The sequence below is a fragment of the Toxoplasma gondii genome, chromosome VIIa (genome assembly GCF_000006565.2).
Source record: "Toxoplasma gondii ME49 chromosome VIIa, whole genome shotgun sequence".
NCBI classification, from domain to species: Eukaryota; Apicomplexa; class Conoidasida; order Eucoccidiorida; family Sarcocystidae; genus Toxoplasma; species Toxoplasma gondii.
Window position 1 is genome coordinate 1,827,395 of NC_031474.1, and position 21,473 is coordinate 1,848,867.

The following is a 21,473-nucleotide window of genomic DNA, read 5'->3' on the forward strand; positions in this document are numbered from 1 at the left end:
CTTTTCTCCGTCATACCGTTTTTCTCTTTTTTTCTCCGTTCTTTCTTAACGAAGAAGAAGGTCTCTCCCTTGGAGGCACGGTTGTCGAAACGGACCTCGAGACGCTTTCTTCGTTTCTCTCCTTGCGGCTCCATTCTTTCCTCTCTCTGCTTTTTCCTTCTCCTCCGAGGTCACAAAGAATTCAAAGATGGCGATGAAAGGGCGCTGGCGCAAGGACAAACGCACGCAAGGCGCTGCCGGTCCTTCGTCTTCCTCTTCTTGCTCTTCCTCGTCTTCCTCTTCTTCCTCTTCTTCTTCGTCTTCTTCTTTTTCTTCCTGTTCTCCTTCAGCTTCTGCTTCTGGACAACCGAGCTCTGCAGAGGGACGCTCCAGCGCGCGGTTATGGGCATCGGGTGGCAACGCAACTGAGACGAACGTCTCCAGAGAGAACGGCGTCTCTGCTGCCTCCGCGGACCAGTCGGCTGTCGATACAGCTGGATTCTTCTCGCGCCAGCGGCTGGCCAAGGAGCAGGCTGAGGGCAAGAACAAAGGTCCTCAGAACGCCGGAGCGCTCATTGCATGCAGAGCGATGAAACAAAGTGAATATGTCCTTTGCGACTCCAGCAGCTTCCTTGGCTTCAAGGTAAGGCAACGTGAAAGCGTACGTTGTTTCTTCTCTTCCATGGACCGCATCGGGAGTGGAGTCTCTGGCCGTTGTCCGGATCGCGGTTCACTGGCATTCTCTCTGTCGAATTCGAAGGCCCCCTGAGTCGCTCCCCTTTTCCTGTGGACACCGACGTTACCTTGTTCCAAACTCTTCTCTCTCATCCATGCAGGTCTGTGTCTTTCCTTCCCCCTCGACTCTGTCGTTTTCCTTTTTCGCTTCCCTCCTCCTTCCCCGTTCGGTCTCCTGTCCTGTGTGTTGTTCGGCCTCGGTCTCCCTCACCTCGAGATCAGGTTTTAGGCCAACGGACGAACGATCCGAGAGGCGCCCTCCTCAAAGCTCTCTCTCTGCGCAGCAGCGCGGCCTCGCGCCATGCAGTCTGCTGTCTGTACACCTCAGACTCCCCCGTTGTTGGTTGTCTGTCGGTCTCCACAGAAGGCGCTCGAAGGCGGCTCGATCTACTTGCCGAGCTTCTGTTGCGAGAAAGACGATTTCTCGATCTTCAACAAGCTGCTCCGCGACCTCCAGAACTACGCAGAGCAAGTGGGGTCGAGCGCTGATACCGCGGCTCCACGACCCAACTCTTCTTCGTCTCCTCCCGCGGCTTCGTCTTCTCCGCGCCCGATGCCGTTCGTCGGAGCCGTGAACTGGTCTCGCCATTTGAAGCATGAAAATCCTTCGTTTTCACCGACGTTTCGTCGCGTTGTTGCGCAGCTGAGCTCCTACTTTGACGTCGAGGTCTACGCGACGCGACTGAACTTGTACATGGACGGCGGAGACTGGAAGCCATTCCACAAGGACTCGCATGCGTACTCCCAAGTCACGCACTTGCAGGAAGACATCACTGTCGGCGCGTCATTCGGCGCCTCGAGAGCTCTCGAGTTCGTCCACGACAGCAGCGACTCCGTTCGCTTTTCCTTTCCTCAGCACAACGGCGACGTCTTCGCCTTCTGCTCGGAAGTCAATAAGGCGTTCAAACACGGCGTCCCCGCTGCGCCCGGCACAACGCTCAGTCCGCGATTCTCCGTCATTCTCTGGGGCCGACGCAGAACGCTCAACGAACGGAACGCAGGCGCCAGCGAGCTGGAGCGCGAGAACAGAGGTCGCCTGTGAAGTCGCGAACGGCGCCGAGCGTCAAGACCTGTGCGGCGTTCGCGACCCGAGTGGAGATATGTCCAGAGCTGGGTGCGGGCGCTGTTTTTTTGTAGACATGTCAAGACATCTGCGTGGAGGTTCAGGGAGAGACTCAACAGTCACTCAGACACAGGAGCATGCGCGTCTGCAGAGGAGGTTGGGAGAACGCGAAGGAGCGGACGCTGTCGACGAACGACACAGAGAACGAAGAGGAAAGACAGAGTGCGGCGGCGAAGTCTGCCGCGAGACCAAGCAGGCATGGGAGGAGGGATGCGGCCAGAGAACGCGAAAGAGAAAAGAGACGCGGGACTGCCAAGAAAGGAGACAAACGACACGGTCAGGTTCACAGAGCAGACGAGAGAAGAGAGAGGCGGAAGGAAGGAAGCTGGAAGAAGAAAACCTGGAGATCGCCCGACCGGACTGAGGGGTCGAGAACTCTTTTGACGACTCTTGTGAATCAATGCTTCACAGACTTTGTCATCTCCAAAACGAATCTCGGTTGCCGCTTCACGCGATATGCAGCGCCCTCGCGACCATCAGTCAAAGTTTGAATTTCACTTCGACTCTCAGGCTCATACGCTCAGACGCCTGTGGCGCCTTTGCCAACTAACTCCCCTTTTACTCCTCCCTCGTTCGTGAGATTCTAATATATAAACATGCATGCGCTGCCATGCATCTCTGCAGATTGCTCCCGCTGCATCCACACACGGAGACAGATGCATAAAGGTGCACTGGTGGACTTTGATGTATACGCAGACGTCTGCAATTATATCGCGAGATACACTCACGTCAAGGTAGACATACCAGCATGTAAATGTTCAGATATTCAAACGTATCTGAATATACACATATATACATATATATATATATATCTTTATATTAACAGGCATGTGTAGATGTCGGTAAATAAATCGGCGTAGACGTAGATATGCGGCTATATACACATATATATATTTGAAGGTGCGGATACGCAGAAGAAACTATAAATATTTCAATATGCATGTAGACCAGATGCGTGTATGGATATCAACGTACTCGTATTATTACAGAAATAAATCCATGTCGAAATATACACATACTCGTGGAACATGCGGAAGTATATTTCGCTCGACGCAGATCGAGATTTAGGCAGACACACAGAGAAATATATATATATATATATATATATATATATATATATATATGGACGTATGATAATATGTAGAGACGTATATTGATATAAATGATGTGCAGAAAGTACATGAACATGTACAGAGGTGTAAACATATGCGCGCTGTAGTGTAAATTAGACATATCTTGAGGTTCAGCATGCGCTCAGAGAAATCCATTATTGTACACTCAAAACCATTCAGTTTTCATCTAAAACAGTTGCCCCTTTCCTGTCTCATTTGCTCGAGAAAGAACGCGATTCGTTTCGCCTCGAGAAAACGTAAAGTTTCTGTTACAAGAAATACCACCCGCTAGGAGTGATACCAAACGTTGTCTTATTACTGTCCCCACAAATAAATGATGTTTAGGGTTTAAGGTTAATATGGCACACAGCCATGCTATGTATATATATAAAGACATATATATATATATATATGTATTTACATATAGATAAATAAGCACGCATGCAATATATATATATATATAATACCCCTGAAACGAAACGAATTTCAAATGGACTTGGTTCTGCAGGTGACAGAGCGTCATATAATTTGAAGAGAAAATCAGAGACCGCATTAGAGAGTTATCGATTCAACGGGAAGCGTCATTCGCTGCTCTTCACGCCTACATGTACGCGATGTGGGTTAAGTTTAATGGCAAAGGAGAAGAATGTTTTTTAAGGTTCTCTCTGTCAAGGTCACACGGTCTGCTCATCTGCACGCGACGTGTACACACATCCCGCAGGCTCGTTCCTTCCACTTGCAGAGGGTTTCAGACGATCTCTCTCGCTCTTTGTTTCTGTGGTTCTTTGCGGTGTATGTGAGGTCTCACCGTGAGTCTGTATCCTGCTCTCCACTTTCTGTTGTCGTTTACTCTCTTCTCACCCACCGTCTCCTTTCCTGCTTCGTGCGTTTCGTCTTTTCTTCTCGTTCGTGACTTCTCTGTCGCGTTGCAGCGTCGCTATATCGCGGTCTTTTCCTCACCGCGTCTTCATTCTTCTGCGATCTACGGTGACCCTCGAATGCGTTTTCCGTCTCCCTTCTCATCGTTTCTTTGTCTGCCGTTACGCTCGTTATCGATCGACTTTAAACAGACTTCCGTAGGCTGCGGCTCCCTCTCTCTCGTGTCTCACTTTTGTCTAGCGCATTCGTTTCTCTCGGCGAGTTACGCAAGATACCTGGCTCTGTCTTGTGTTCCTCGTGGAGCTTCTGTGCGATTTCTCCGCGAACGTTCTGCCAGGCTAGGGGCTTCTTTTTATCCAGAAAACGCAGGTCAAAGACCCATTGGATTTTCGAGAAAAAAATGCGGACACACTGATACGTCTCTGTCCACAGTCATCCAAGAGCCACGACATTATTCGTACACGAACAGGAACATATATATATATATATATATAACATATAATTATATATAACTATATAAAATAAAAATGTTTGTCTACATATAATATATATATATATATATATGGATGTGTTAGCTCGTATGCATATCCTTAAGGACGACGCTTTATGTCTCCGATAAGGTCTTCGTTTCGTGTATCTTTTTCACGAGCATCCGCGCTTCGCTGGAGCTGCTTGGCGGGCAGAGAGCCGCCAGAGGTGGAGATGCATGTGCCGTTCAGAGAGGGCAAGTTTCAAGAGAGAGAGACTCGCAAGCTTCTGCGACGCGCGCCTCGATTTCGCCTTCCACGTCTCTGCTCAGAGTATCCAGCTCGGCACCCAGGGCTGCCAGCATCGCCTGAAAGAAGGAGAAGAAACGAAGCTCAGTTTGCGGGAGAGGAAGCAACCACCGCTCTCTCTACAGCAGCCAGCGATCACAGCTGCGACGCAAGGAGACCGAGCGAGAAGTGCAGCGGCAAGCGAGAGGGAGAAACATGTGGAGAGAACAACGGATTCAACCAGGCAGAGGGCCAGGCGCCGGGTCAACGAGCAGAAGGTCGAAGAGCAACATCAAGAGACTTCACAGTGAGGCAGCGATAGAAGCGCCTGAGTGCAACATCTGCAACTGGAAAGGAAAAACGACTTCACGAAGGTGCACAATTACCTCTGCCTCGATGTGCTCTCGCTCGTCGCGCGCGGGGCATGCCGCCAGTCTCTCTCGCGTCGGGTGTACATACACCTCGCGTTCTGGCGCCGCCGGCTTTTGCAGCTTCTCCCGGAGATTCACATTTTCCCTCAAGAGACGCAGTTGAAGTTCGAGAGCTTCATCGGCTTGTTGAAGCAACGTCGCGTAACTTGTCTGCGGAACCGCATGTGCGGCGGGCAGCGAAGAGGAGCATGCCTTCCTCTCTTCTCTCTCCCTTCGGTTCTCCTCTGTCTCCTTTCGACTCTCGGCTTTCTGTTCCTCTTCTCCGTTCTCCGCCCCAGTCGCTCTCTGCTTGTAGGCAGAGGCAGAAGACTCGGCGGTGCGGCGTCGCAGCTGCTGATCGAGCAGCGCGATGTGCCGTTGATATTCGCGTTGTTGCTGGGCGGCCTGCGCGATGCAGAGGTTGATCTTTTTTTCAAAGAGGTTTTGGGCGTCTCTTCGCTTCTCAGCGTCGAGCTCGCGCTGCCGCCTGAGGACCTCCTGCTGCTCCTGCGCTGCGTGCAGCAGAGCTTGATTGGTCGCGGAGAGAACATGGAGCTCCTGCTTCTGCAGCTTCGAGCGACGGGCGAGAGCGCAGTAACTCAGAAAGAGAAAACTCGGATCTGTTTGCTGCGGCAAGAGGAGAGACACGCCAACAGGAAAATGGCGAATGAAGAAAAACGTTTGGCAAGACGCATCTGGCGAGTCCGCGGAGGCCCGACAGCGCAGGGGTGCTCGAACCGCCGAAACAAAACGGCAAGCTCGTGATGAGGTGAAAATGGAAGAAACTGATTCCAGTGCATGCGCACTCTCCTTGACCAGCCTCAAACCGCCCTCGTTCGAGCGTTCTATTTCTTTCGCAGCTTGGTCTTCTTCTCTGTCGCGGTTCTTTGTGTTCGTTCCCTCGGCTGTTCCTGTTTCGTTCCTGCCCCTGCTGTCACCCTTCCCGTAGACGCTGTCGTCTCGTCCGGTCCTTTCTTCTCTCTTTCCTTTTCTCACCTTTCCTTTTCTCACCTTTCATTTCTCACCTTTCTTTGCTCTCCTTCTTGCCCTCCGTTCCTGCCCTTTTCGCGACTCTTCCGCCCTCCAGTGGCCAGTCTCGAGTCCCCTCGCCTGACAGCATTCCTTCCCCCTCGGTCTCTTTCTCTCACCCTGGCGCGTTGCGTGAGCCGCTCTCTGGACACCGTTCTCTCGCGGATGGCCGTCGCGTTGCCCTTCGCATCTTGCGCGCCGCCAGCGTCTTTGCCTGCAGACTCCTCAGGGGTGGCGACCACCGTCCAGGCTGCCAGCGCGTCGCTCTCCGAGGCGGCGCAGCCCACCCGGCGGAGCGCCTTCTCGAACGCGTCGAAGCCGATTCTTTCTTCCTGCTCGTCTTGTCGAGGAACAGGGGGGAAGAGGAAAGCTACGAGGAACTCCACGCGCCGATCGAAAGGCACTTCGCACCTCCCGTCTTCTCTGTCTCTGCTTCCCCCTTGGTCACCGAGATTCACTCCTTCTCTCTCGAGGCAGGTCTCCCCAGCGGCCGACGCAGGCGCAGACGAGGAGGACGAAACGCGCGAAAAGTACAGTCTTTGCGCGAGCAGCCAAAAGGTGAACAGCGTCGCAATCGCAGGATTTTCTCGGTAGAGAAGAGGGAAGAGGCGCTCTCTCTGCAGACTCAGACAGCGTGCTTCGCTCTCCTCGTCCTCGCGCGTCGGCGAAACGTCAACTGAATCAACTTGAATCGCCCGAGAGCAAACGCTCAAACGCCGGCGCGATTCCTCTCCCTTCTCTCTCTCGATTCTTTCCTTCTCGCCTCCACTCTCAAGAGATCCAGACCTTGAAATATACGCGGTCTCCTCTCTGGTCCTCGATCGTGATACACGTACCCCAGCAGACGCACGAGAAGAGGAAGAAGGACAGGAAGACGAGGACGAAGGAGCTGTTGGATGACGAGAGCCGACAGAGAGATTCGTCAAGCGTTTATGGTAGTAACTTCGTTGGCTCTCGAGTTGCTGCTGAAGCGTTCGAATTCGTGTCTGCAGACAGAAGGCAAAAACAAGTCGTTTTCGACAACGGCCAGTGGCACGCGCAGGTGCACGGGGGAGAGCAGCAGGCCTTCGGTCCACCAAGAAGGTTCCTTGCGTTTGCTACTCTCCGCGCGAGAGACGAACGAGGAGTCTCGAAGAGCGAAAGAAGAAGAAAGACGAATCGAACGCGAGACCAACCAACCTCAGCCGACTCACCAAGCGAAGAAAGAAGAGCGAAGAAAGAAGGAGAAACGTTCACTCAACAGCGACAGAGGCAGACGCGAGAAGACGTCAGTGACGAAAAAGAAACAGACAGACGCCAGCCTGTCTCACTCTCACCTGCAGCAAGCGTTCCCTTGCCATGGCCGACGCAGTCGTCTGTTCGAGTTGCTGCTGAAGGGCAACCACTCCGACAGAGTCTGCGGTCTCTTCTCGCAGATCTGCAAAACCGACTCCGTCGTCCACTCTTGCACAGACTTCCGCAGACGGCGGCGACGGCGAGTCTCTCCGCGAGAAACGACTGGCGCCTCGTTCTTCTCCGCTCGCGCGTCCAGACAGCCGAACCTCCCCGTCGCCTGCCAGGGCCTCGTCGGCGCCCGCAGGCTGAGGCGAGACGAGGCGAGTCGCGTGGAGGTCGTCTTCTTCTTGCTCCCCTCTGTGGAGACGCCTGCAGCTCGCCACCAGTCTCTGCAACTCCCGATTCGCCTCGGCAAGTCTCGCGGCTTCTGCGGCGAAGCGTCTGTACAGCCGGGACATCGACACAAAAGACTGCAGCTTCACACTGGAAGGCGCTCGTCTTGCGGCGGGGAGCGCAGGCGGTCAACTCAGCTGTCTCTGCACCTGGACCTGGGGAACGAAGTCAAACCTCGACAATCGTCTCCATCCGCCAAGCTGCTCAACGGGCAGAGCCCTGAGAGCTTCTCTAAAAAACAGGATTTGGAAATTCGCAGACCTCACCCGAGGCGCAAACGCCTGGCGCCAAGTGCACACACACTCGACTCTTTGGGTCACGCGTTTGATCGATTTGCGTTTCGACTTCTCACCTTGCTTCAGTTTCTTCGCGAAGAAGCTTTTCTCGTGCCGTCGCAGAAGCTGCTTTTTCTTGCGCAACGACACCTTGCGCGTCCGCAAGCCGTTTCTCCAGGCGTTTCACTTCTCGCTGGAGTTCCGCAACCGTGCTCCTCCCAGACTCCGCTGCGCCTTTCGTCTCGCTTCGCTCGCTCTCCCGGTGCCTGGGCTTCACCGGCTGGTCTGCGTCGATCGACCCCCCCTTGTCAGAGGCCTCACGCGCCCGTCTGTACAGCGCAAGTTCCTCCTGAAAAGAAAAGAAGAGACGCGCAGTCGTCCTGCCGTTCGTATGTCCCCCGTTTCTCGCATTCGTTTCGTTTCTCTGCTTCCGCGCGCGCCTTCCCCTTCGCCTCCGCGAAACATGAAATGCCTTCCACCATCGAACAGAGGGAGAAGACTGGATCTGCGACCTCGCAATCTGCAGGACACAATTTCTTGTTCGCTGGCTGCGACTTCCAACCGCGTCGTTGCTTCATGCACACGACGCTTCGTTCCCCTACCGGGGATTACTCGACGCTTCGTCCTTTGACATTCTGTCGGTGCTGGCAACCTCTCACCTGCACCGCACTGAGGGTGCCTTCCGCCTCCCCCTTCCCTTCGCTTTCGGCTCCCCGTTCTCTTTCTCGTTTTTGCTTCTCCCCAGCTTGGCGACTCCTCTCTCTGTTGGGTTTGCTGCCCCTCTCTGAATTCTTTCTTCTTCTGCGGAGTCTCACTCACCTTGGCCGCCTCGAGATCCTCTTGCAGTTGGCGGTGGATTCGGAGGAGATACGCAGCTCGACGTTCCGTCCACTGAGTCGTTTCCTCGAGCTCCTCTTTCTGGCCCTTAAGGATTTGCAGCTGCTGCCGCAGCTCTTCTTCAAGCGCGACGCGCGCCTTGGCCTCCTCTCGGTGGCGCTTCATTTCTTCCCTCAACTTGATGTTCTCTTCTTCGTACTCTCGCTGAATCCGCAGAGACAACGCTGCCTCCTTTTCGTCTTCCAGAGACGCCACCCACTCTCCCTGCCTCGCCTCCTTCTCGCGGCGAGGTTCGCGACCTCCTTCGCAACTCCGGTCTCTCTCTTGCGAGCTCCGGTGTGAACTTCTGCCTTCTCTGTCGCTCGGAGTGTCACATGTATCTGGCGTCTGCGTTTCTCTCGCGAGCTCCTGTTTCTCTGGTTTCTGGCGAATCTCGAGTTCTCCTCTGAGAGATCGCGACTGTTCCAGCGCCTGCGTGTGGGCCTCCTGCAGGGCGCGAATCACCTCTTTGGCGGAACGAAGTTCCTCTCGAGTTTCAGCCAGCTCCGCCTGCAGCCGCTGCTTCCCCTCGTCTCCTTCGTCTTCTGTTCTCTCCAACTCGGCGTCTCGCTCGGTCTCACGTTCTCCCCTGTCGCGGTCGTCATTCCCGTCTTTTGCTGCATTGCATCGTTCCGCCGATTCCTTCGTCTGTTGTCCGGGCAACTCACCGAAGTCCCTGGGCTCTCGCCCGCCGTCATCGCTTCCTTTCTCTCCACGCTCCGACTCTATCTGTGAGCACCTTCGCTGCATCTCGAGCAGTTCTTCTTGCTGCTCGACAAGGAGTTTCGCTTGCTCCTCGAGAAGGCTCTGTTGGTTCTGGAGCTGGTCTTCTTGATTCTCGATTTGCCTCAACAACGCGGCTTCTCTTGCTCTCTGTTCTGACACTCGCCTCTCCAGTTCCTCTACTTCCCTCTGTCTCTTCTTCTCGTTCTCTCGGAGTTCGCAAATCTGTCTCTGCTTCTCCGCATGTTCTGCACGCTCCACGTCTCTTTCGCTTTCTCGCCGTCTGCGTTCTTCTCCTCGCTCTTCGACCTCTCGAAGAAGCGCAGCGCATTTCTCCTCTAATTCTTTCCTCAGCCGCTCAGTCTCGTCTCTCGCTGCCTCGCGGTGCCCTCGTTCGGCTGCCAAGCCCTCTGCGTGCTTGCGTCGCGCCTCGGCTTCTCTCTCCTGCTGTCTCCTCAAGTTCGCCTCCGCCTCCTGCAAAGCTCGCCGCAGGGCCGCGCCTTCTTCCGCCTTCTCGCGCAGCGCGTCCGCGAGCCTCGCCCGCGCCTCCGCCAGCTGTGCGCTGTGCTGTACGTCCACCTCGGCGCGCTCGGCGTCACGCTCCGCCCGTTCGCGCTCACAGACGGTTTGAAGGCCGGCGAGTTCGGCGGCGATTCGAGCGAGTTCCTGCGCATGCACCTCGCGTTCGTGCTCGAGTTTTGTCTCGTTTTCACCGACCATCTGGAGAAACAGGACTTCGCTGGCGCGCAGCTGCTCCACTTGCTCGCCGATAACTCGGTCCTTCTCGCGGTCGAGTCTCTTGAGTGTCCAGAACTTCTCCCGCCACACACGGACGCGGAGTTGGAGCGCCGAAACCTCCCGAAGCTCCTCCAGGCTTTCTTCAAATGCCTCGTCGTCCTCGCTTGCGCGCGAGCATTGCATGTTCGCGTCGCCACAAAAAATGTCGATTTCGCGCCCACGAGGAGCAGTCGGTGCAGACACGGAGGAGCCGAGGTGAGCCCCGAGACGCCCGGGAGAGGCAGCACGCATGCAGGAAGAGGCCGGCGAAGGCGGCGGGGAGAGCAGGGTCCGCAAAGACGCTTCTTCGGCCGAGAGTATCTCCTGCATTTGCCGGTCGATCGAACTCTCAGGCTGTCTCGGCAGAGGCAGGAACAACGCTGGAGAGACCGTTGAATCCGACGAACACGGCGACACCGAACCGCTGGGTGTATGTACACCCCGACTGGTGCGCGGCGAGTTGCCCCTCTCAGCCCCAGTTGAGGCCTTTCGTTCTCTTACGGCTTCCCGGTCTTCTTCAGCGCTTGTCTCTCCTCCCTCCATTTCTCCGCCTGTCTCCTGTTCGTGACAGTCTTCACTTTCTCTTCGTCCTTCGGCTGCTGCTTCTTCTGCTTGTCTCCCTTCTCTGAGTTCGCCGCCTCCCTCGTCCTTCTCGCCCTCGCTAGATGGATCGATCGTGTTCCCCTCCGCCTGAGAGAGAGACGCTTCGTCTTTCTCGGGCGGCTCTCTACACGGCGTCTGCTTCGACGTCGAGGTCTTGTCGCGCGCAAAAGTGGGCGAAGGAACGGAGCGTAGAAGAGCGGCAGAAGCCGCATCAGCGGAAGGAGACAGCGGAGACAGCGCTGAAGGAGACAGCGGAGACAGGGTGCCGGGTTCGCAGCGATCACGGGCGACGAAGAAATTCGACCGCAGCGAAGGCACAGGCTCTCTCAACTTTCTGTTCAAGATTCCTGTCGAAGATGATGAAGAGGCAGAAGAGGCAGAGGAAGAAGAGGCAGAGGAAGACGAAGCAGAGGAAGACGAAGCAGAGGAAGAAGAGGCAGAGGAAGACGAAGCAGAGGAAGACGAAGCAGAGGAAGAAGAAGCAGAGGAAGAAAAAGAGGGAGAAGGAGGCGAAGCGAAGCGAACTGGAGGTGGAGAGGCAGATGTGAAGGGTCCCCAGAGAGGAGCAGCTGACGTTGCAGGGGCGAATGCAGACGACGGCCGCAAAGGCGCGTCTTGCTCGGAGCCACCGCCAAGAAATGAGGAGGACGAAGACCAAGAAGAGGAAGACGAAGAGAAACAAGAGGCAAGCGAAGGAAAGGAGGCGGAAGACACAGAACCGGAAGAAGTCCACGAGTGCTGGCGTCCGTGAGACAGCGAGTTGAGCTGCGGCAGAGGCGGCGGCTGCGGAGAAGAACAGAGCGACGCTGGAGGCGAAGGCGGAGCCTCTGTCGGCGACCGTGGAATCGACATGTCCCCTGCAGAAACGAAGACGCATGCCGTTCTCGACTCTGAAAAACGACCCCCCGGACCCCCCGGAGTGAACGGACAGAAAACCGACCGATCTACACCGTTGGACGCACATGGACGCACAGACTCTTGCAGAAATGCGCAACTGTGCAGGTCACTTGCGAGTCGGAAAACGGCGCTCTGCACGTCGAGAGGCTGGCATGCATGACATGCAGACTGTCCTGCAAAACCCACTCGATGGACCGTCCATGGAGAACACACATCGAGACAGAAGAAGAGAAGAAGCGACAGCTAGAGAGACAAAGAGACGGAAAGAAAGAAGGACAGAGAGAGAAGAGAAAGAGAGAGAAGAGAGGGAAGAGAGGGAAGAAGACGCCACCGCCTCTGACGAATGTGCGCAGTCACTGCCGAGACTCCTGCCACTCTGCAGTATAGAGAATGCAATGTATCGGGCGCTCAGCTCACCTTCAAACAGCGGCGAACGCCGACGTAGATCCTCGGACGGCCACAGCTCTTCCTCGTCGAGTTCGCTCCGCGCAAGGCTCTTCAGATCTGTCAACGAGAGCGAAGGTCGCTCGCGAACTCTCTCGCCTCTGCGGAGCGAAGGCTCTTCTCCTTCATCTAGTTGATTCTCTCTCTCCAGTTCGGAGATAGCCTTCATCGGCCGCCTTCCCGCTCCGTCTTCTTCGCCTTGACTCGCCTGACCAAACACCGTCGAGGAACCCAGGAGCTCCGCAGCGTCCTCTTCGGGCGCCTGCGTGATGTTTATCTCTTCTGCGGTCTCGCGAACCGAGGCAGTCTTCGTCGCGTCGACCTGCTGCCGGTCCTTGTCGACGGCGCACTCGCGTTCCGGAGGAGACAGACGAGGCATGACTGTCTCCTCGCGGGGGGTGTCCGCTCCGTTTGCGGGCGTCGAGGCCGGCGAGTCTGAAACCTGCATTTTTGCGAAATGCTTTTTGCCGCGAGTCTGGCAGTTTCCGCCGCCTCCTGTCGCGAGTTCTTCTCCTTTTACTCCTGCTTCCTTTGTTTCTCTTTCTTCGTCAGTCCATGACACGTTCTCCCCTTCCTCGCCTTCGTCCTTTCTGCGAGTCTCGTTTGTGGCTTCCCCGCCTCTCGGTGAACTCGGCTCTTGCTGCGCCTCTCTCGCCCTCGTCGCCCCCTGCCTCTGCCTCTCGCTATGCCTCCCTTCTGCCCGCGGCGTCGCCTCTGCCTCCGTCAGGTGTATAGACACCCCAATCCCTGGACAGTCGAGGAAGGAGAGCGCCCAGTCCTCTGCGTTTTTTTGAGGTCCCTCCGCAGACGCCTCGGACGTTTCTGCGTCGTTCGCTCGCTCTCGCTTGTTGCTTGTACCGGCCTCGTTCGCCAAGCTCGTTTCTTCTCCCTCCCCGGTCTGCTCAGTCTCCCGAGCCCCGTCTCGTTCTGTTTCGCGTGAGGATTCTCTCTCCCCCCCTGCTCTCTCCTTGTCTGTCTGTCGGCACAGCTCCTCCGAGGTCGATCCCTGGCGAAAGGACGCGCGTCTCGAGGACGCCGTTGTCGTCAAAAGAGCGAATTGGCTCTCTCTCGGGAGCTCGCAGTCTTCCGGAGGCCGCAGGTCGACCAAGCAAGACGGCAAAGACTCTTCGTCGACCAGACACCCATCAAGCAGACTCGCCTCCAACTCGTCCTTCACTTCTTCCACGTCCTGTCCACTCCTGGAAATCGCCTCTTCCTCGTTTCTTGTCCCTGCTAAGACACGAACCTCCGCTTCCCTCTCTGCTCTCGCCTCTTCCTGCTGCGTCTTCTCCACGCTGTCTCTTGTCTCGGTCCTCCTCTTCTCCGGTTCGCCTCCAGCTTGGCCTGCTCGAGGAGCTTTCCGCGGTTCGAGGCGAAGCTGTCTCGCCTCATGCTCTCCGTGCGCATGCGCGTCGCGCACAAGGCGAGGAGAGGAGGAAGACGCAGCAGCCGAGGGGGCAAACGCTCGCGAAAACGACAGAGAACGGCGCTCCCCAACTGCAGCGTTCTTCGCCTTCGCCTCTGGTGCCAGGGGCCTTCCTCGGAGTCGCCTCTCCCGCTGTTCGTCTCTGCTCTCACTCAACGAGACACGGCGAGAGCCCGCTAGAGGAGTCTCCCGCAGCGCAGCTGTACGTACACCCGAGCTCGGACCGCGGGCAGACCCACCGACAGCGCTCGAGGTGCACCGGTCTCCCGCTTTTTCTCTGCGACAAGCGAGAGCGAGGGGGACGCCTGTTGTCTGTTTCTCCCGAGATGCCGAGGCTCTCGAGGGATGGGGTAAGACGCTCGAATCCGTCGAGCCTCGTCTCGCCGTCTTGCTCGCGCTTCGCCGCGCGACTCGCGCCGGCTCTTCTCTGGCTCTGGCAGAGACCGGAGGAAACGAAGAGGAAGAAGACGAGACGGAGGAGGCGGAAGAAGGGAGGAGACTGCACGCGCGAGACGGCTGGGAGGCGTGTGTCGACTCTGCGCGCTTATGCTTCTTCAGCCGCCGTGGAGCCAGCGAGGAGACGCGCGCCTCAACGTCGTCGTGCAAGACAGAAGCAGCGATGGGGGACTGACGAGAGAGCGGCGAAGACGAAACTTCAGGGAGCGACGAGTCCAGGACGGCGTCATCACATGGACTGTAGCTCTCGCGCGGGTGCTGGAACGCACCGTCCTCTGAACTCGCCTTGAATGTGGCGCATGCAGTGTCTTCCTCGCACTCAGGCGGGGTCCGGTCGCTCGCTACAGAACCGCAGACTTGCAGACGAAGCACTTCGAGTCCGCGTTCGCGAGGCGCGTCTGGAGAGCTGGAGAGAAACGAACTTTCACTCGCGTCGGTCTCGTCCTTCTCGGTCACCAGCTTCGTCTGAGGCCACTCGCGAAGAGGCAAAAGAGACTCGAGAGGCCGTCCGGGAACCTCCTCGGAGACGCGCCCCGCCGTCTGGTGTACGTACGCCCGGGGGAGCGACGCGCACCGCGCGCCCGAGGCGCCGCTGCCTTTCGGGTGTACACGCAGCTCGGCTGCAGAGACAGCCGAGCAGTGGAGATCGAGGGCCTGGACGAGGTGCGGCTTGGATGCGCAAGCCTGAGAGGCCGGGGACAGAGACAGCGCAGAGTCGAGCGGAGGCGTGGAGCAAGCGGCTCCCCACAGTTGGTGGGGCTGCGTGTACGGTAACGGACTTCGAGAGACAGGGGGGCGAGGAGCCGCGGAGGCGACAAGGGAGACGCTCTGAGCCAGGCGCTGGAACTCTGCTGCCTCGCCGCGCGAACAGTCCTGCCTGTCTTTGGACGCCTCTGCAAACGCGCCGGAGTGCAGTAGACCGCCCGCGGAGGCCCCCGCGGAGGAGAGCGAAGGTCGCAGCGAAGAGACAGTCGGCGCAGAGGAGGCTGAGGAGGCAGAGGAGACAGGGTAACCAGCGGAGACAGGAGGGGTCGAAGACGCAAGAAGTTTACACGAGGAAGCACCTGAGGAAGGCACTGACGAGGTTGCAGAAGGTGCGTCGGCGGCCTGCGAATGAAGCAATTCCAGCACCGAAGGGACTTCCTGAGAAAGCCAAGTCACTGAAGGTGCAGCGCCGCCCTCCTTGGAGGTGAGGCGCTGAGAAAAGGAAGACGAGAGAAAACACCCAGGAGTGGCTCCGCCTTGCGGCAAAGCAGCAGGACATGTGACGGACTCCGGAGAAGTTCCGCACAGCTGAGACTCTGAGTTCGTTCTCCGCACCGCAGTCGGCGAAGGCGTCACCACCACAAACACATCTGGAGTTGCGCCAGGCGCATTCGGGTGGACGTACACCAGACGCGGCTGGCTCCTTGATCCGCCAGGCGCATGCGCAGACTCTGACCGAGTCGGTGCACCCGACGACGGAGACGCGCCTGCACAGATGCGAGACGACCCGGCGGAATCCGGCTGAGGAACAGCAGGAGAGGAAGTGAGACTCGACGAAGAACGCAGAGGAGAAGGCGAGAAACTCGAAGAAGACGGAAGAGAAGAAGAGCGAACAAGTGGACTCTTTGAAGCAGCGAAAACAGAGGAAGAAGAAAGGCAAGCGACAGCAGGCTTCGACTGAGCGAGGAGGGGAAGCACAGCCTGGGGGCCAGGCGGGAGACAGTGGTTGCCTGAGGCCCCGAAGGAAGGACCTGGCTGCATGTGAGATGTCGACCCTCGTGCGAACGAGCAACGAACCGAGTTCACGTTCCCTGCCTCCCCACTGACCACGAGGACTCCCTCGCCTTCTGCGCTCTCCCCAGTGTCTCTGCAGCTGCCTAGTGCAGCAGGGGGACAGCCAGGACGCGCCGGCAAAGACGCATCGGCAGACCGCGCCCTGACCCAGCTGCTCCTCTCGCCAGCGCCAGCTGTAGGTCCTTCTCGATTCGCCGGAGCCGCCCCGCAAGACTCAGAAAGGAGAGACGCGGAAGAAGGCCAGGGCGGAGCGCTCTGGCCTCGAGAGTAGCTCGAAGAGAGACGCGACGAGCTAGCTCTCTCGAGTTCTTCGCGGATGAGTTGCTGGTTCCCCAGGTGTAAAAGACGCAGATGCTCCTCCAGGGAGGCAGGAGAGGCAGAGGAGACGCCGGGAGCTGCGGAGACACCCGCGGAGGTGGCGGGCACACAGGGTGGCGAGAGGAAGGCCGATGCGCACAGAGAGAAAGCCGGAGAGGAGACAGAGGGTGGAGGGGGAAAGGAGGAGAAGAACGGGGACGGAGGAACCCCTGCAGGCGTCTTCTGAAAAGGAATCTCCGCTCCGAAGCACGAGACTGCGGTCGACGGCCGGGTCGAGTCCGCCTCGGAAGGACAAGAGGAGAAGAGACGAGGCAGACCGTACATCGGGAGAGTTGAACAGGAAACACGAAAGGCCGCGGAAAAGAATTTGTGTCGCGGAGGCCCTTACCACAACCGCTGCCCAAGCTGCCCTCCGGGTAGAGGTGCACCGAGATGGAGAACGAGAGCAGACGAAGAGAGACAAAAAGAGGGAGCTCCAGGCAAGGAGAGGAAAACGGGGTTGTCCGACGCAGAACGCGAAGGAGAGGAGTCACACGAGCAATTCGGCAGGACGAGAAAGGGAGGTGGAGAGCAAGAAGACCAAACAGACGGAGAGTAGAGGACGAAAAGGGGAGATATGGAAGCCGTGATGGTGGAGACTGAGACTGTGGCTGCCGGCACACGGCCGCCGTCGATGCACCGGGTGTCTGGGGACCGGGGTGAGACAAGGGAAGGGTGTATCTACACTTGAGCGGGCGCCAGCAGTGCGGACGAGAGAAGGCGCAGACTCGAGACGCGCAAGCGACGATTCAGTCGCGTTCTGTTCAATATCAAATGCGTCGAGCGCATGCAGAGGAAGAACGCGTTGCCGCGAGAGGTATGTGCGTCCGTCTGGGCCGCCGCTCCTGCGCGGAGGGCAAGGAGTCTTCGAGTGTGTCTCTTCTTAAACGGAGAGAATCACAGAAATCCGGAGAAACACAAAGGGAGGCAACACGAAAATGGCACACAGAGGAAACTCGCGAGAAAGCAGACTGGTGCGCGCACACAGGTATTGTGCATACACCTGGCGATGTGTGGCAAGGCAAAAGGAGCGAGCGATGAGCTCTGGTGGTCCACGTAATTCACAATATCCGGTGGCAAAACTTGTCAATCGCTACGAGAAGGAAAAAAGCATCTTCCCCAACCGAACCCAGGAAAATAAGACAATAAAAACGCATGATAAGACCTCTCCTCGCAAATTCCTCTCCCGCGCTTGCGGAACCCTCCCCCCGGACACACACTAGCGATCTCTCTCTTTGGGTGTATATACACCCGGGAGGCGCGGCGAGCTGCGTGAGGCCGAGCCGCTATTCTAGGCTATTTGACCGAGAAAAAAGCTGCTGATGCCCCTCAGAATCTCCCGCGTTTCTGCCTTCTCTCATGTTCCCTGTTTCCTTTCGAGCAGGCCATATTCGACACAGACTGTGACAGGGAAACAGTCTCGCCGCCTCTCCTTCCAGGTTTTTCCGCGTGCGCTGTGTGTCGTCCTGTCGCCCCGCGGCCGACAACGGCTGGTGCATGCAAAGCACACTGACACTGTCAAGGATTTTTCCGGCGGCGAGAAAGGCGCACTTCTTCTGGGGAGGCGAAAGGACTTTCAGTTTGTAAGTGAATGAGAAGGCGAGGTCGAGTCCGTTGTTCCCGTGTCTGTTCGCTGCATCTGTCTCCCAGGTTTCTCGAGCAGTGCCATCCCTGGCAACTCTGAGCTCTGTGTCTTTCGGATTCCAGGCGTGCATTGTTGTCTATGAACTTTCGTCTTTTCTTCTGTTTCCTCCCCTCTTCCTTTTCGTGGTAAATTAAGGCAACCTCTTCAGAGACACAATCACGAGGACCTCTCTGCTGCTTGGACCCCAGTTCTTCGTTGAGACTTGTCGACCTCCGGCTCTCTATTCCAGCACACGTCGTACTCTGTCTGTTTTTCCCCAGAGCTATCCACCGTGCGACTATCTCTAAAGAGAGAGGTAGGCCCGCATGCAGGGCCATTTCTTGCGGCTCCATGTTTTTGTGTCGGTGTACAAGGCGGTCCACGTCGCTCGGTCTGTAGCATCGGTTCCTCTGCAGAGCGAAAGCGAGTGTCGAGACACGGGAAACAAGGCGTGAGAACGGCGAGAAGGCTAGCATTGCGGCAGAAGCGTGTTGCGGTTTTTTTTGTGGATTTTGAAGAGACCTCCAGAGAACCTGCAGAGAGCACACGCGTCGCCCACGTCTGTCGCGGGTCGTCGACCAGAAGAAGGGTGACTCAGGGAAGCGGATCTCGGGTGGCAACAGAAAAAGAGGAGGCGAGAGCGAAGGAGATTTCCAGTTTGACAGCATGGCATCTGTGGTCCACAAAATCTTCTTCCCGGGGTTCGCTCCCTACCTCCAGGCGAAGGCGCTCCAGCTACCCCTCTCGGACCGCGTGAAGAAAGTCATTTGTGAGTTTTTCTGTTCCTCTCCTCTGCATCTTCTCGCGTTCATCTCTCACTGTCTTGGTCCCCGTTTCCCTCTCTTCCTTCTTTCCTGGAGTCCCCTTCATTCGCGGTTCGCTTCCCCGTTTGTCACCAGAGTTGACACGCGCCGTCTTTTGTCGTGTGTTTTCGGTGTCGAGTTTCTATGGTGCATGCAGGCATCGACGCCTACCTGTGTCACGTTCTTGCACCCCGAAGTGCACATGGATATAAGGGACTGTGTGGGGGATAGCCGCATCTGTGCTTGCGTGTGTGGTCCTTGAAATACCTCTGCATACAGCCATAGGTGAAACTGTCTCTACAGGCTGTTGGATGCGTCCAGCGACGAGCACGACCGTCTACTTTCGTTGAATCTCCAGAAGCAGACTGCATGCACTTTTCAGCCTTTTCTCGCTGAAGTGCAGCAACCCCTCCGCAGCAGGCAAGTGGTGCTTACGTCTTCCGAGGTGCAGAGTCTTCTGTTTTTGCCTTCAGCTCATCCCGCGGGGCCTTTCACCATTCACTTCTGGGCTCCTGCGCTCAAGTGGGGGATCTGCCTCGCGAACCTCGCTGACATGAAAACGAACAAAGTCGAAAACACTTCCGTTGCTCAGCAGTCAGGTGCGTAGTCTGGGCTGGTCGAGAGGGATGCAAGAACAGACACAAGAAAACGAAGACACTGAACAGTCCCGGGACACAACCGAGCTACGGTAGAGTTCGTCGAGACTCAGAGGCGTGGTGGTCGGAGACAGAACACGCCGGTGTGATGAGCGTGTGTGTTGTTTTTCGCGCCTGTCCGAATTCCTGGATTCGTCGTGAGGATGCCCAGCTGTTGTTGGCGTAGATTCATCCACGGGGTTTAATCGGGTGTGTCTTTGAGTGCCGGTACGTACACGCGAGGAGAGGCAGTCGATCCATGACTTCCTGTCTTGCCGGATGACGGAACTTCTAGTCCCTGCTTCCGGGTCAGAAGGTGGTGCATGGAATACCTCAAACCGACTCACAGCCTTCGCTTTCCCACTCGCGTGAGAGATCCCGTGTCTTCGACGCCTATCGTCCACATGTACATGTACGTAGATACATGTATATATATGTATATGGATGTGTTTATATATATATATATATATATATGGATGTATATATTTTACATTTATTATTTATAGTGTGGAGGATATAGTTTTAGGGTGTATACGCGTAATCGGATGTAGATGTGTCTGTTCGTTTTTTGTTAGTGTGGAGGTGAGGTCAGAGACGTGCATGCATCTGTGTAGAAGTGTTTCTACGTTTCTTTGAGACATCTGTGCGAATTGATATGAAGTTTTCTTCTGGCCTCAGCTGTCGCGTTGACGGGGATCATTTGGGCGCGCTACAGCACGGTCATCACGCCGAAAAACTGGAGTCTCTTCTCCGGTGAGTCGCTCTCTCGGATTGGAAGGAAACTCAGGTGACAGTCCTCTTGTTCAGTGGCGAAGGCAAAAGTGTATGTTTCTCTTTCATACCTGAATGTAGCGGCAGAGACACAGGCTCACGCTGTCCATTGCTTTTTTGTCCACGAATGTAAATACATGCAGTCCAATATATGTTGTTATATATATTAATATGTATATATGTATATATATGTCGGCTTAAGCGGCTTGGGACCAAAGATGGCATGTGTGTAAGTGGAGTGCACTTTCTTCTGTGTTTCGTTGTGTTAATCGGATTCGAGATCGGGTTCCCGTCGATTTTCGGATGTGTGTGTTGCCTTTAGTTAATGTGTTCATGGCCATCACGGGGTCGCTTCAGCTGTACCGCGTGTTCATGCACCACCTTGCGGAGAAGGAGAAAGCTTCGTCGGCAGCTCCGTCGTCGTGAACACGAAGGAAGTGTCACCAGCATCAAGCGACGGCTTTCTGTGGTCTTGAAGTTGCTGGAGCAGTTTTCCGTTAGAAGTTGTGTTAGTGAACTTGGATGTGACTCTTGAAGCGGCAGTTGCCGCAAGGGCGTCGACGAGAAAACGTAGAAACCGTGATGGGGTTTTTTGCGTGCGTGCGACGCGTGCACCTGCGCTAAAAGAACGGGAAGGCCTTAGGGCATCTTCCTGCGTGCCGTTGAAACACAAGTCCAGTGGTTTGCTCACACCTGTAATTAGCGTGAATGACAACAAGAGTTTGAGGGAGACGCGAGGAACCGAACGCATGCAGAGACGATTCGTTAGGTGCTGGTCCACATCGGCGCCTTCGAAATCGCCCCAGCCGATGCTGGGATGTGGTGCGTGGAGAACCGCGTAGATCTGTCGATGGAAACCCGTCGATGCTCGTTTTTATATGTGCATCTAAATGAATTCATTCTTTCCGTGGTGAAGGAATTTCACTACGTGCTACAAAACGCGGCCGAAAGAGAAATGCATCGAACGCCCATGCGTCTCCGGTACATTTGACACAGAAATGATGTTGCCCACCTCGCAGCTCAGTTTGACACACTGCTTCCGTCGGGTGTACATCCACCGAAGGTGACCACGTCGGCGGATCCAACGACAGCATCTGGGACATCTCGCGTTTGCTTTTCTCTTCGTCATGCGTTTTCGGAGCAAGAGTGTGTCAGGGGCTTGTGTGCCCCCAGCAAAGAACAACCCGTTTTTTGATAAGAGGCCGTTTGTTTCGCTGAAAGAAGCAGCTTTTGCACCGGTTCCGTCGGCGTGTGTAACGCTAGACCAAGCTGCACCTGCGTGTCGAGTTCTCCGCCGCCCTGTCGCTTCTGATTAGGGAGTATCGATGCCCTGAGTA

At 56.2% G+C, this 21,473-nt stretch overlaps 3 protein-coding genes across 3 annotated transcripts; 2 read left to right on the plus strand and 1 right to left on the minus strand.

Annotated features, from left to right (window-relative positions):
- Positions 1 to 187: 187 nt before the first annotated feature.
- On the plus strand, positions 188 to 1,756 carry TGME49_204390 (hypothetical protein; the record flags this gene model as incomplete). The annotated part of the gene is made up of 2 exons (XM_002367670.1): positions 188 to 622; positions 1,079 to 1,756. 2 exons carry the CDS (start codon positions 188 to 190, stop codon positions 1,754 to 1,756), a joined length of 1,113 nt encoding a protein of 370 aa, XP_002367711.1.
- A 2,646-nt stretch (positions 1,757 to 4,402) lies between these two features.
- TGME49_204380 (hypothetical protein) lies at positions 4,403 to 17,432 on the minus strand. The gene is made up of 7 exons (XM_018779298.1): positions 12,259 to 17,432; positions 8,785 to 11,801; positions 8,043 to 8,314; positions 7,339 to 7,738; positions 6,142 to 7,008; positions 4,970 to 5,620; positions 4,403 to 4,663 (listed from the first exon to the last, which is right to left on the minus strand). Exons 1-7 carry the CDS (start codon positions 16,586 to 16,588, stop codon positions 4,544 to 4,546), a joined length of 9,657 nt encoding a protein of 3,218 aa, XP_018637310.1. The 5' UTR covers positions 16,589 to 17,432; the 3' UTR covers positions 4,403 to 4,543.
- A 396-nt stretch (positions 17,433 to 17,828) lies between these two features.
- Positions 17,829 to 21,380, plus strand: TGME49_204370 (WD-40 repeat protein). The gene is made up of 4 exons (XM_002367668.2): positions 17,829 to 18,696; positions 19,204 to 19,329; positions 20,044 to 20,118; positions 20,459 to 21,380. Exons 1-4 carry the CDS (start codon positions 18,594 to 18,596, stop codon positions 20,560 to 20,562), a joined length of 408 nt encoding a protein of 135 aa, XP_002367709.1. The 5' UTR covers positions 17,829 to 18,593; the 3' UTR covers positions 20,563 to 21,380.
- Positions 21,381 to 21,473: the final 93 nt, after the last annotated feature.

Coding starts and splice junctions, on each gene's coding strand:
- TGME49_204380 (XM_018779298.1), bottom strand. CDS start 16,588: ATGTACGGTCTGCCTCGTCTCTTCTCCTCTTGTCCTTCCGAGGCGGAC. Junction 7,009..7,338: donor CAAGGGAACGCTTGCTGCAG/GTGAGAGTGAGA, acceptor TTCTGTCTGCAG/ACACGAATTCGAACGCTTCA. Junction 4,664..4,969: donor GAGAGCACATCGAGGCAGAG/GTAATTGTGCAC, acceptor TCCTTCTTTCAG/GCGATGCTGGCAGCCCTGGG.
- TGME49_204370 (XM_002367668.2), top strand. CDS start 18,594: ATGGCATCTGTGGTCCACAAAATCTTCTTCCCGGGGTTCGCTCCCTAC. Junction 18,697..19,203: donor CCGCGTGAAGAAAGTCATTT/GTGAGTTTTTCT, acceptor TTTTGCCTTCAG/CTCATCCCGCGGGGCCTTTC. Junction 20,119..20,458: donor AAACTGGAGTCTCTTCTCCG/GTGAGTCGCTCT, acceptor TGTTGCCTTTAG/TTAATGTGTTCATGGCCATC.